The following is a 15,138-nucleotide window of genomic DNA, read 5'->3' as shown; positions in this document are numbered from 1 at the left end:
ACAGTAGTTAATTGACATTTTAGAAGTAAAAATATATTACCTTTTTAAGAATTTTTTTAACGCTGTAAGTTGATTTATAAATCATTAGAATTATTAAACAAAATAAAAAAAAAATAATACTTTGAGTTGAATTCATCAAAATCAAATACGTGCTCATTAATCATTGATCACACTTATTTTTTATATTATTATTTTTGTCGTTAATTTGTTATAAATTTAGGATAAAAATTAATTTATCACATATCATAAATTTTTTTATATTATTATTTTCGTCATCAAATTTATTATAAATTTTACAAAAAAAATAAGATTCCTTCCAAAAATTATTTTATGTCGAGAATTATAATTTGTAATGAATATTATTTTTATTACTGAAATGGTAACTAATTGATGAAAAAATTATAATTAGTTGTCAATTTTATCACCAAATTTGGGTCTAATTTCGTCTCCAAATTCATTTCCAAGTTGGAACACGAATTTTGGGATGAAAAATTTTTTCTTCCCAAAATTTTTTGGAATGAAAATTTTTTAGAAATTGATTTATCCCAAAACTGTGTTTTTTTTATAATAATTTATTTTAAAAAAAAAAATTACTGCATCAGTTTCATTAATATCAAAATTTGTTTAAAATAATTTTATTATCAAAATATCTTTCTTCATGAATAATTGATTAATTTAAATGATAATTTAGAAAAAAAATTGATAGTATTTTCAAATATTTAGAAGTAGTAGGCTGACATTTTAGAAGAAAAAAATATTACCTTTTTAAGAGGTTTTTTTCTAAAAAAAATTCAATGTAAGTTGATTTATAAATCATTAAAATTATTAAACAAAATAAAAAAAAATTAATAACATGAGCTAACTTAGTCAAAATCAAATACGTGAGACGTGAGCATCAATCTTTGATTAAAATTTATTACTCAATAAACGAGATATAACTTGATTGGCTTTTATTGAAATTAGCATTAACTGACTGTTTGGTCTTAAATAATTAAACCACACAACTATTCTTAACTAGAAGATCCGTAGCCATAACCAAATCCAGCCGGAGCCTGACCCGGCGCAGGAATCGCCTGCATATCAATATTATTGCCACCCTGCGGCGGCGGCGCCGCCGCAGCAATGAATCCTCCACCAAGATATGCTCCACCGCCGACACTGCCAACATCGCCGGCCAACATTAGTTTCCTGATCTGCGCCTCGGTCAGCAGCTGGTCCACCCTCCTCCCTGCGTCCCAACGCAGCCTATCTAGCGCGGCCTGCAGTCTCTCCAACTCCGCCATGCCCAGCTCCTCCAAGCTGGACTGCATGAGCCTGGCAAAGTCACCCCTTTGCGCTAGAAGCGCGGCCTCCAGCACCTCTTTCCTCCGCCGCTCTCCCTCCAATCGCTCAGCCAGCTCCACGTACTGCCGGTCGAGCTCGGGGACCAGCGAGGCGGCAGCGACGGTCATCACACGGGGGTCGTGGAACGAGAGAGGAGGAGGACGAGGAGGAGGAGGAGTAGGGTGGGCCGACGAGGGTAGGAAGCGGTCAAGAACAGAGTCGACCGAGGGGTGGCCAAAGGAGAAGGGTTTGCCGGCGGGGGAGAAGACGATGACGGCAAGGTGAGCCCCGCAGAGGACGGAGAGCTCGTTGGCCTTCTTGAAGAGTCCGGCGCGGCGCTTGGAGAAGCACACTTGACGTGCCTCCTCGCTCTCGATCCGCTTAATCTCGATCTTTTGTCGGCCCATGCTCGTCTTCCTCTTCCTTATTGGCATCATCGTCTAAGAACGAAGCACCAACACAATTAAATTCGGAACTATATCAAAGATTTGTACTAATGATGAAAAAAATACACATATATATACACTAATGTTGAGAAATCAATTAAGGATGAAAATCTCCTTACCAATCATATATACGTACATATTGATTGATTGCGGTAGAAATCAATTAAGGATGAAAATTACCAATAAAGTAATTATTTTTGATTGACACTAGATTTTCCATATTTCTTTTTCTATTTATAACAAAAATCAAATTCATATATTTTGTTTACATGTATGTACGAGATTTGATTCAATCTATTTTTATTTAAAATTTTAGTCCAATTTATTTATTCGAAAGTTTATTTTTTTTAAAAAATATATTAATTATTATAATTAAATCGGTTTGATTTTTATTATGAATTTTACAAATCAACTAAATTGTTTTTTAATTAAATAATAAATAATAAAAAAATTTAAAAATTTATTTTTTTTAAAAAAAATTGATTAAATGTTTATAAAAACTTTAATATTTTTTATTTTTTATTAAAAAAATTTATTATATTGATAACTATAATTTAAACCATTATGTTCTAGCACACACTAATAATCAAACTCAATGTCAATCATCATCCTAAACTAACAGAGCAATAGTTAGACCAAAGAATTTAATATTCGAATCTTAGCTGTAGCATATTTCAGGAGATTTTCCCTCTAGTGAGAAGCAGACCTAAGAATACTTACCGTTTGGATGAGGCTCCATTAGTGTTTTCCAATTTACCTTAGTGGTCGGTGAAAAACTTTTGTGAGGCCAGATTGACCATGCCAAATTTAGTTAATTCGAAAAACTGGATACCTGGCGCCATCTAAAAAGTGTAATTGTCAAGGGATCTAAAATTTGAGCCTCAGCTACATCGCATTGTAGGAGATTTTTCTTCGTATGAGAAACAGGTCTAAGAAATCTGGCTGTCTTGATGAACTCTATGAGTACTTTTTAATTTATCCTAATGGTAGATGGTATTTTTAGAATCTGTCATTTCGAAGAGCGAATAATGTTAACTAATACAACGAATAAGGTGGGGCCCCCTGAGTCGGGTCAAAGTCTAGGAGATCGGTTGATATGGGGATCAAAGTCAATGAGGGGTCAACCCTCGAAGCCAGTACAATTGATCATCATAGTCGAGAGGTTATCCACTCAGACCATTGGGCCGGTAGGACGCCGAGTCCCTCAGTGTTGATGAATAACTATAGACAAGGCAACACCCTCCAGAGCCAAGTCTTCTTCACCACTCAAAGATAGCTCGATTAACTAGCTCGGGTGAGTAATCCAGCCGATCAGAACTACGATTCGATTGGACAGACTGGACACTCGGTCTGTTCAAACTCTTTGGCTAAATAGATAGGATAAGTGAGGGACAAGTTCCCAACCACACTCTATAAATCCGATCGGGTTACCGTCGCAAGCGATTGCCAATCGGGTTACAAGAGGGATTCAGTTAGCTTGTCAGGTAAGCAAATTATGGGTCCTTCAACACAACAACCTCATATTCCTTTTTGGTATTTTGCACTATGAGTGACATATAATATTTCATATACAAACTGTAAACTAGAAGCTTCCACTCTACTTAACGCAAAGATTGCAGGTCCATTTTGGAAAAAGTGTTAGAGCATCTTTATGCTCTGTCCTTTTTTAGAAACACTTTGAGATTCATGCACAAACAAACAGTAACACTATAAAATATGGTATCCATCTATAGACATAGGTACGCTTACATTACACGAAGTTATGCAACTTTGCATGTCCATAACTATTGTTTATTCTACTATTTATTGCCTTCTACTGATCACTAACTTGAGTGTCGGAGTACCTGCACTGGCTATAGGATCGGTACACACATGAGAGGAGAGGGGGTGAATCACGTGATCTAAAAATCTCTCTTTTAAAGTTTTAAAGTCAAAGTGCACAGCAGAATAAAATAGAAAAAGAGACGAAAAGAACAAGAATAAGAACTCAAAGAGTTATTTAGTTCGGAACCTTCAGTGACTCCTACTCTAAGACCGACGATCTCTCAGACTGTATCAATGGGAAATCCACTATAAATCTTTTTCAAAATCGCCAAAAGAGGAAATCATATACAAGATATCGAAGGAAGAGAAGTGTAACAACCTACAGTCCCTTTTTGCCAATCATACTAAGTCTTGGGCGATTTAGCCAAAGCTAACTCAAGGGTTAGTATGATGTGGATCTTGTCCCACATGAATTATAGAATTCAGTGGGAGCATCATTTAGTTAAAGGACTAATTAAATGATTTAAAAATAATATGATATTTATTTTCTGTATTTTTCTGTTGTAGATAACCATGACGTCGAATACGAACTCCTTCTCCCTGCGTTCTGTCCTTGAGAAGGACAAGCTCAACGGAGCAAATTTCCTGGACTGGTACAGGAACTTGAGAATAGTTCTCACCCAGGAACGTAAACTGTACGTTCTGGAGCAGCCCATTCCGGAGGCTCCTCCTGCCAATGCCCCGCGAGCTGACAAAGATGCTTATAAGAAGCATCAAGATGACGCATTAGATGTGTCCTGTCTAATGCTCGTGACCATGAACTCTGAGCTTCAGAAGCAACACGAGTTAATAGGCTCTTACAATATGGTTGAACATCTTCGTCAACTGTATCAAGGACAAGCAAGGCATGAGAGATTTGAGATCTTAAGGGTACTGTTTCAGTGCAAGATGTCAGATGGGGCTCCCGTAGGCCCATATGTACTCAAAATGATTGGGTACATAGAAAACCTACAGAGGTTGGGATTCCCGCTTGGCCAAGAGCTGGCCACTGACCTGATCTTGCAATCTTTGTCGAATAACTATAATCAGTTCGTTCTAAACTACAATATGAACGAAATTGACAAGTCACTGCCCGAGCTGCTTAGCATGTTAAGAACTGCTGAACTGAACCTTAAGAAGGCTAAGCCCCACTCTGTTCTGATGGTTCAGAAACATAAGGGCAAGGGCAAGCCCAAAGGCAAGGGAAAGTCCCAAGCCAAGGGCAAAGGCAAGACACTTAAGCCTAAAGGAGGGGTCGCCAAGGATGCTACCTGCTTCCACTGTGGTCAGACCGGACACTGGAAGAGGAACTGCAAGGTGTACCTGGAAGATCTTAAGAAGAAACGAAGTAAGACTTCCACTTCAGGTATATATGTTATAGAAGTCAATCTATCTATTTCTTCATCATGGGTATTAGATACCGGATGTGCATTTCACATTTGTACTAATGTGCAGACGCTGAGAAATAACAAGGCATTGGCGAAGGGTGAGGTGGACCTACGCGTAGACAATGGAGCACGGGTTGCTGCTGTTGCTGTAGGGACTTATTTTCTATCTCTGCCCTCTGGGCTTGTATTAGAGTTGGATGATTGTTGTTATATGCCTGCATTAACTAAGAACATAATTTCAATTTTTTGTTTGGACAAGAAAGGTTTCTCTTTTATTATAAAGGACAAATGTTGTTCTGTTTATTTAAAAGATATGTTCTATTGTAGTGCACCTCTGATGAACGGACTCTACATTCTAGATCTTGAAAGCCCTATCTATAACATAAATACCAAGAGGTTCAAGTCAAATAACCTGAACCAAACCTATCTCTGGCACTGTCACTTAGGTCATATAAATGACAAGCGCTTATCCTAGCTCCATAAGGATGGTTTGCTGGACTCATTTGATTTTGAATCTTATGAGACGTGCGAGTCATGCTTACTAGGCAAGATGACCAAGACTCCTTTTAGTGGGCACAGCGAAAGAGCGACTGATTTGTTAGGACTCATACATAGTGATGTATGTGGCTCTTTCAATGTCGCTGCTAGAGGCGGTTATAGGCACTTCATCACATTTACTGATGACTTCAGTAGATATGGTTATGTGTACTTGATGACACATAAGTCAGAATCCTTTGAAAAGTTCAAAGAATTCAAGAATGAAGTACAGAACCGGCTTGGCAAGAGTATTAAGATACTTCGATCAAATCGAGGTGAAGAATACCTTAGCCATGAGTTTCGTGACTACTTAGCTGAGTGTGAGATTCTATCCCAACTCACTCCTCCTGGAACACCACAGTGGAATGATATATCCGAAAGGAGGAATCGTACCCTATTAGATATGGTACGATCTATGATGAGTCACACAGATCTTCTGACATACCTTTGGGGCTATGCTCTAGACACGGTAACTTTTATACTCAACCGAGTTCCATCCAAGGCCGTGATAAAGACACTATATAGGATATGGACTAGGAGAGATGCCCAGGTGTCTTTCATGAGGATTTGGGGTTGTGAGGCTTACGTTCGACGTCAAGTCTCAGACAAGTTAGGACCCAAATCCGACAAGTGCTACTTTATTGGATATCCCAAGGAAACTAAGGGATATTAGTTCTACATTCCCAGTCAGTACAAGGTAGTTGTGGCAAAGACTGAGGTCTTTCTAGAAAGGGATTTTGTTTCTAGAAAGACTAGTGGTAGCACGTTCGATCTTGAAGAAGTTGAAGATGCGAACAATAGCACTGAAGCCTTGATGGAAGTTGAACTGGAACCACAAAGTGTTGTGGATGATGTTGTTCCACAAAGAGTTGAGGAACAACAACCAGTTCAAGTAGACATACCTCTTCGCAGGTCTGATAGGGTACGTCGTCAGCCTGAGAGATACTTATTTCTCTTGTCTGACCATGATGACGTTATGCTCATAGATGATGAGCCTACCACCTATCAGGAAGCTATGATGAGACCAGATTCCGAGAAATGGTTAGAGGCCATGAGATCCGAAATGGAATCCATGTACACCAACCAAGTATGGACTTTGGTTGATCCACCTGAAGGGGTAAAACCCATTGGGTGTAAGTGGGTCTTTAAGAGAAAGACTGACATGGATAAACTTATCTATAAGGGTCGCTTGGTAGCTAAAGTTTTCAAGCAGATTCATGGTATTGACTATGATGAAACCTTTTCTCCAATAGCGATGTTTAAGTCCATTCGGATCATGCTTGCTATTGCAGCTTACCGTGACTATGAGATATGGCAGATGGATGTCAAAACCGTGTTTCTGAATGGAAACCTACTCGAGGATGTGTACATGACACAACTTGAGGGTTTTGTAGATCCACAGCATACTAGCAGAGTATGCAAGCTGCATAGGTCCATTTATGGACTAAAGCAAGCTTCTCGGAGCTAGAATCTTCGATTCGATGATGCAATCAAACAGTTTGATTTCATTAAGAACGAAGATGAGCCTTGTTTCTACAAGAAGGTTATAGGGGATATAGTTGTCTTCCTCATATTGTATGTGGATGACATACTACTCATTGGGAAAGACATCCCTTTGCTTCAGTCTGTCAAGACCTGGCTAGGGAGTTGCTTTTCGATGAAGGACTTAGGTGAGGCATCCCACATTCTAGGGATACAGATCTATAGAGATAGATCTAAAAGATTGCTTGGCCTAAGTCAGAGTACATATATTGACAAGGTACTCCTTCGGTTTGCCATGCAGAACTCCAAGAAGGGATTTCTGCCGATGTCACATGGAGTGAGTCTTTCGAAGACTCAAGGTCCCTCTTCTAGAGAGGAGAGAGACCGCATGGACCAGATCCCTCATGCCTCAGCCATAGAATCTATCATGTACGCCATGCTATGTACTCGACCTTATGTCTCGTATGCTTTGAGCATGATGAGCAGATACCAGTCAGATCCAGGTGAAAGTCACTGTATAGCGGTCAAAAATATTCATAAGTACTTGAGAAGGACTAAAGAATATTTCTTTATATATGGAGGCAATGATGAGCTAGCTGTAAAGGGTTACAGTGATGCTAGCTTCCAGACCCACCAGGATAATTATCGATCGCAGTCAAGGTTCGTATTTTGCCTTAATGGTGATGCTGTGAGCTGGAAGAGTTCGAAGCAGGACACAGTAGCTGATTCTACGACAGAGGCCGAGTACATTGCTGCATCAGAGGCAGCAAAGGAGGCAGTTTGGATCCGCAAGTTCATCACTGAACTTGGGGTGGTTCCCAGTATCGCTGACCCTATTGAGCTCTATTGTGACAACAATGGAGCTATAGCACAGGCGAAGGAACCTCGCTCACACCAGCGGACCAAACACATACTACGGCGCTTCCATCTCATTCGAGAGATTATCGAGAGAGGAGATGTGAAGATATGCAGAGTACCTACAGAGGCTAACATCGCAGATCCCTTGACCAAGGCTTTGGCACAGAGGAAGCATGATGGTCACACTAGGTCATTGGGGCTTAGAGCCTACACTGATTGTCACTAGTGCTAGTGGGAGATTGTTAGTTAGAGCCCTAGAGTCAATCATTTGATGATTGTATTATGGACTTGTTGTATCATATTCTTATATATAAATAAAGGTATTTTTTGTTTTGGTTATTATACTTACTTGTATTGGTGCCAAATAAACTAAGTATAATAGCATCCTTGAGTAGAAGGTTCTCACCTATATCAATCGGTTAGTTGAACCAATAGTGAGATGATATAGGGAACACTACTCTTAATCATTCCTAGTCGAGTATTAACATTCAGGGACAATGTTAATGCAATAAGACTAGCATGTAGGTCAACTCGATGACTTGATCTCACAAGTCATGGATATAAAGATATCAAGTTGACACATGGGTATGCATTGGAGAATGTATACTGAATGACCCGCCATGAGAAAGTATCATGGATCGTTATTTGAGTGTCATATACTTTCTCATGTGGCTATTAGTATGACTACTAGTCCTTAGACCTGAAGTCACCATGGTTCCCTACATAAGGAGTTATGTACTTTGGTTTCGTCAAACGTCACCCGTAACTGGGTGGACTATAAGGGTGATTACTGGGTATGTAACGAATTATGCAGAGGGATGTGAGTGATGTAGATGGGATCTATCCCTCCTATATGACGGGAGAGACATCGATATTCTTGATAGAGTGAGACCACGAAGTGCATGGCCATGCCCAAATGAGTCAATATGAGATATTGAGCTCATTTGATTTAGTGAGTCTACTTGGAGTTCAAGATTTAGTTTGATCAGAGGATGACACGGTATATGCCTCACATTGATCAATCTAGATGTCTAGGATAGAAGTACACTTGTCATATATTGTGAGGAGTCACAATTAGTAGTCACAAAGTGATGTTGGATTTTAACATTCTTGTAACTTGGGTAGTAATGATGTGTTGCTAGATACCGCTCATTACTTATGCTCCTAAATGGGTTTAGGGGCATTGCCAATGTTACAAGAACCTATAGGGTCACACACTAAGGACAATAAGATGGAGATTAGGTTTATATGATGAACCAAGAGGATTAGATTTATTTGATGAATCAAATTGGATTAAGAGTAATCCTAATTGGGCTAATTGAGTTGGACACAAGTTGATTTATATGTTCAATGAGTCTAATTTAGAATATGACTCATTGAATCAATTTAATTAAATGAATTAGATTCATTATATTAAATTAGCTTGAATTAAATGGTTGGATTAAATAAACCATGAGAGAGATTAAGTCAAGTTTGACTTGACTTGGGAGGAAGATAAAGAGTCAAGTTTGACTTGACTTTATGCCACCTCATTGGTGAGTTGGCATTGAGTGGGCCAATGATGATACTCCACATCATCATGGTTGCTTAAGTGGGATGCCACCTCATGGGAGTTACCAAAAGTTGTGACTCTTGGCATTCCATGGGAGTTACACATGCTCTTAATGTGGTCGGCCACATGAATGGGAGGAATAAGTTTCATTTTGTGAATTATTCTCATTCATTCCATCATCTTCTTCCTTGCTCCATTTTCTTCTCTCCCTCTCCTCATCTTGCCGAACCTAACTAAGGTGCTAGCACACTTTAGTTTGGTGATCTCCTTCTTGTGTTCATGTGGATACTTTTAGAGGGTTGTCTACTTTGACAACCTTGAGATCCGACACCATTGGATGAGCGAGATTCGCGTAGGGCGCGCATCAAGGGTATATTCTTTGTTTCCCTTTGTAGATCTACTATAGATCAAGGTTTAGAAACTCGTACTCGTATTTTATTTTATTTTTTCTTTGCACGGATCCGGTGGTTGGGGCTTTCGGGATTTCCGCGACGCGAAAACGTGATTTTCGCGGCCCGAAAAACCCAACACCTTGGATCGCTATTCATCCAAGACTTGAGTCAATTTTTGCCCCTTCAGGATGTGTTAGTCCAATAACAAACTATACCTTGTAAAATAGAGTTGACATAATATTAAAATAGCATTGTTAATTAAAACATGGCTTCCTGAGTCTAGGATCTAATCATGGTCTCAATCTAGATTTCCAAAATGGGCCTAAACTGGATATGTATCTAAAGTCCTAAATTGGAGCTCGTCCTCACGGAATACTCTCCTCCAGTGAGTTACCTTACTTACCATTTAAAATTGCTTAACTTTTTTTTAGCCCACTAGGTCTTCCCACAGTTGTCAGGTCCACAAACCCAATTGGACTTCAGCTAGCACGCTTAATCATTTTAATTGCTAAACATGAATCTAAATCCAATCCACAAGAATTTTCAACCATTTCTAATTCGCTTAAATTACACCCTAATATTAAAGCCACTTGAGTAAGTAATCCTCCTAGAACAATGGGTGTAGTAGAATCTGATTTTCCTAATTTCACCAAATGTTTAAGAAAGAAATAACCAGAATTAATTGGTGCACTTTCAACCATTTCCCACAAGCAATACAAATCCATTAGTCTTACCGATCCCTCTTTATCTTCTCTTCCAAATATGGTATTCTTCATGACCAAATAAGCATATTTAAAAATCGGGTTAATAATGTGAAGAGCTCTGGAATTATGAGGGTTAAAGTGTGATTGTTCAGAAATGTGTTGCCAAAAATGTGAACTTTTAAACTGAGGTAAAATTGTACACAAATCATTCTGAGGCAACTCATAACAAGTGTTAAAATCGCTTAATGTCCATTCATAATCATCATTAAATAGTCGAAAACTTAGTTTACCCCTACCTTGAACATTATCAACCACTATAGAGCTTAAAAATTCAAAAACAATTCTAGGGTAGGTAGGGTATTTCATATTCATTAAACCATTCCAACCTATTCTTTCAAATAACCAATTCAAATCATCCCTAAACCCTAGAGTTTCCAAAGTTACTTCATCAATAAACTTAGTGCTCATAAGAGGACGTTTACATAAAGAAGTATATCTAAGTTGTTGCTCTTCACTAGAGAAAATGATATCAAAGTTATTAGAGATACCTTTAAAACAAGAATTCCTCCCTTTTATTGCAACCATCTTCTCTTTTCCTTTTCCCGTGGATGAAGTCTCCTTAATCACATTTGCCATGAAGAAATGATTCAATCCTTTCAAGAAGAATGAGAAAGAATAGTTAGAAGAAGTAGTTTGAAACCCTAGAAATAGCAAAATGAGAAAGGAGGATAAAGAAGAGGATATGCGGCGGTACACGACCGTGTACCACCCACACCCTTCGCCCTAACCCTTTTAGAGGGTATAGACTGGGCCGTGTTTCATTACACGGCCTCATTCACGCCCCATCACACGGCCGTGTCTGGGACACGGCCATGCCCATCTTCTTTTCTGGAATTTTTTACACGGCCGTGTCTGAGACACGGCCACAACTTCCTTCTTCTCGGCTTTCCTCGCACGGTCGTGTCTGGGACACGGCCAAAGAACTCTCCTTCTCTGGATTTTTTGCACGACCATGCTCCCTTCCTTCCCTGCAGACTTCACATGGCCGTGTCTGGTAGACACGGCCAGATCCTTTTCCTTCTCTGCATCCTTTGCCTGGCCATGTGCAGTACACGGCCATGCCCTGTTTTACTCCATTTGATGTTTACTCTCCTAATCCACTTCTCCAATACTTCCATGCCCATGAAGAAGTCATGGCCAGCTCATGGAAGTAGATTTCAACTTGGAAATAAAACTAAAATATAGTGAAAACAATATAAAGATGAAAAATACAAAATACAACTAACAAAAAGAACCCTTGGGTTGCCTCCCAAGAAGCACTTGTTTAGGGTCTTCCAACTTATTCTTCTCGTTTCCTTGCCCTCAGAGGGCAAACATATTTTTCATTTTTGTTGGGAGTTCTCCTCCCAACATCCTCCACCAACTTGTTCTTTTCATTAGGTGGCCTTCCATGAGGAAGGAAATTCCATTCCTCAAGTTTGTAAATGCTTGCCCTGCTACAAGCATTTAAAAGAGAAGAAACATGGTTAGAGACATTAGATAAATCATACTCCAACCGTTCCTTACCAATTACCAATGCCAACTTATGATTTTTAACATCAATAATTGCTCCAGCTATAGCAAGGAATGATCTTCCTAATATGATAGGAATTTTGGAGTCCTCTTCCATGTCCAACACAACAAAATTTGTGGGAATAATACTCCCACCAACTTCAACTAGCACATCTTCAATAATACCCATAGGGTACCTGCAGGAATGATCAGCAAGTTGTAGTGCCATAGTAGTAAGTTTAATGTTTTTGAGACCTAACTTATTACAAATTGAATATGGAATGAGGCTAACACTTGCCCCCAAATCACAAAAAGCTTTTTTAATGAATTATGTTCCTATATTGCAAGGAATATAAAAGCTCCCTGGATCCTTCAATTTCGGGGAAGTGCTCTTCACCAAAAGAGCGTTGCATTCCTCAGTAAGTGCAATGGTCTCTACATCTCCTCTCTTTCTTTTATTTGACATGATGTCCTTCAGGAACTTGGCAAACTTTGGCATTTGAAGAATAACATCTATAAGAGGAACTTCAACGCATATCTCTTTAACCTTCTCCAAAAATTTGCCAAATTCTTCATCCTTTTTAAGCATATTGAGTCTTTGGGGAAAAGGGATAACTTTGCTCTGATGATTCAGTGGGAGAGTCTCTTCAACCTCAATGGTATTCTCCTCATTATTAAAAAACTGATTAGGTGTAGGAGGAGAGAGCTCTTCTTCATTTTGCATCCCTTTTTGAGCAGCCACTTGAGGATTTCCCAAGGTCCGTCCGCTCCTAAGCTCAATTATGTTGCAATGCTCCATAGGATTTACATCAGGTTTTCCAGGAAGTTGTCCTGGTGCTCTAGAAGATGAGGAAGCTAGCTGGGTAATTTGGCTATCCTGAATCTTTTGATGCTTTTCAGAATTATCCATTCTCTGAGTAAGCTTCAATAGAACCTGCTTCATTTCATTTTGAGTGGAGATAATTTATTCAAGCATCTTTTCAATTTTGGATGTAGGAAAGCCTTGAAAAGATTGTTGCTGGAAATTTTGTTGCCCAGATTGAAAATTTGGTCTTGCCCCCATAGTTGGTCCTTGATCCTAATTATTTCTGTAAGAGAAATTTGGATGATTTTTCCATCCAGGGTTGTAAGTATTTGAGTATGGGTTGTCCTGTCTTTGTTTGAAACCCATGATTGCATCGCATTGCTCCAATTGATTAATTTGTGCAGTGATAGCTCCCAATGGACATGAGTCATTTGAATGTTCTGAACTCCCATATACTTCACAAGATACAGCAATGACATTTACCATATTTGAACTAGTCCCCATATTCTCAAATTTCTTTGAAAGAGCATCAAGTTTTGCAGTCAATAAAGTCACTGCATCAACATCAAACTTTCCTGATGCTTTTGTTATTGGGTTTATTGAAGAATGACCACCACTTCTTTCATTTGTCCATTGATGATGATTTTGTGCTACACTCTCTATGATTTTCTCATCTTCATCCAAATTTTTATTCATGAGTGCCCCTTTAGTAGCTGAATCAAGGGATACTTTGGTATGATAATTAATACCATTATAGAAAGTGTGCAACACTAACCATCTTTCCAAACCGTGGTGAGGGCATTGTCTGAGCATACTATTGTATCTATCCCAAGCTTCAAATAGAGATTCTGAGTCAGCTTGTTTGAAACTTGCAATCAAATTCCTCATATGAGTAGTTTTACTTAGGGGATAGAACTTATCAAGGAATTGTTGCTCACATTGTTCCCAGGTGGTGATACTGTTAGGAGCGAAAGAATTCAACCATTGCTTGGCCGTATCTCTCAAAGAAAACTCAAATAATAATAACCGCACTGCTTCAGAAGGAACACTATTCATTTTCATTGTCCCACATATTTCATAAAAGACCTCTAAGTGCTGATTAGGGTCTTCATGTGGTCCTCCACCAAATTGATTTTGCTGCACCATGGAAATAATTGCAGGTTTGATCTCAAAATTATTTACCTCCACTGAGGGTCTTGAAATACTAGATCTAAAACCCCTAGCATAAGGTGCTACATAATCCTTTAGTGGTCTATTAGCCATGTTCAAATGCTCTTGTTCTTCAATTTGTCTTTGCAAAATTCTTCTTCTATGAAATGTTCTATCAATTTCAAGGTCAAGAGGAAAAAGTTCTCCTGCAAAGTTAGATCTTCTCATACACAAGAACAAGATTGCAATAGAAACTAAATCGAACAAAGAAATTAAAAACAGAGAAAAGTAAGATTGGAATGTTAGAAAACAAAAGAAATGAAGAATTAAAATTGCTACAAAAGAGTTTCCAAGAAGTTAGAAAGTATATAGGAAAATGAAAACACAAAACTAGAGATTAATTACAAATATGCAAATAAAAAGAAATAGAAATGTTATGTTTAGTCTAACTCAATTGATAATTTCCAATGTTATAGCGCAGTCCCCGGCAACGGTGCCAAAAACTTGTTACGTTCCGCAAGTGTACGGAAATGTCGCAAGTAATATAAAAGATTATCGTATCCACAGGGACTGGAATAAGCACTAGAAATATCTCAAAGCAAATTAGCTAAACAACTAATCAATTGGTTTCAAATGCTAAGGATGAAAAACAAATCTAAAATGAAAGACTAACAAACAAGAATTTGGGGGTTTGAGTTATGATAAAGGGAGGTTCTAGGAGTTTTGGTTTCTTTGTAAGATCTCTTGAATGTATATGGTTTACCAATTCTTATTTCTCAATTGTCTAATAATTGTAGAAGGTTGCCGGTTCTCTCTTGCAATAGATCACCGGCTTAGAACTGAAAAATGTACCTAAATGTAATCAATTAGATATGAACCTACGTTGTCCTTACACAGGATTGCACCTATTACTATGCTTCCCTCGGATATCAACATAGAAGTTCATAGCTTCTTAACCCATAAAGATACAAGGATTGAATCATAAAATCTATACTACCCTCTTGAATATTCTCATTTCCCCTTCAAGATTATCCCCCAAACGTCCTTACATGGGCTTGCACCTGTCACGTGGATCCCTCGGAAAATTGAGTGAGGGTTTATCCCTACAAAGTCTATAAGATATCCAAACGATCAATCAAGAATGAGAA

The 15,138-nt window shown here is 38.5% G+C and overlaps 1 protein-coding gene and 1 non-coding gene across 2 annotated transcripts; one reads left to right on the top strand and one right to left on the bottom strand.

Moving 5' to 3' along the window:
• Nucleotides 1-1,010: 1,010 nt before the first annotated feature.
• Nucleotides 1,011-1,760, bottom strand: LOC122054889 (agamous-like MADS-box protein AGL61). The gene has a single exon (XM_042616310.1). The coding sequence runs from the start codon at nucleotides 1,758-1,760 to the stop codon at nucleotides 1,011-1,013; it is 750 nt and encodes a 249-aa protein (XP_042472244.1).
• Nucleotides 1,761-13,625: 11,865 nt separating this feature from the next.
• Nucleotides 13,626-13,731, top strand: LOC121968955. The gene has a single exon (XR_006108460.1). It is a non-coding gene; the product is annotated as a small nucleolar RNA R71 (small nucleolar RNA).
• Nucleotides 13,732-15,138: the final 1,407 nt, after the last annotated feature.

The sequence above is a fragment of the Zingiber officinale genome, chromosome 3B (genome assembly GCF_018446385.1).
Source record: "Zingiber officinale cultivar Zhangliang chromosome 3B, Zo_v1.1, whole genome shotgun sequence".
Classification (NCBI taxonomy): Eukaryota; Viridiplantae; Streptophyta; class Magnoliopsida; order Zingiberales; family Zingiberaceae; genus Zingiber; species Zingiber officinale.
This window is presented reverse-complemented; position numbering and strand designations above follow the sequence as displayed.

Coding starts and splice junctions, on each gene's coding strand:
- LOC122054889 (XM_042616310.1), bottom strand. CDS start 1,760: ATGATGCCAATAAGGAAGAGGAAGACGAGCATGGGCCGACAAAAGATC.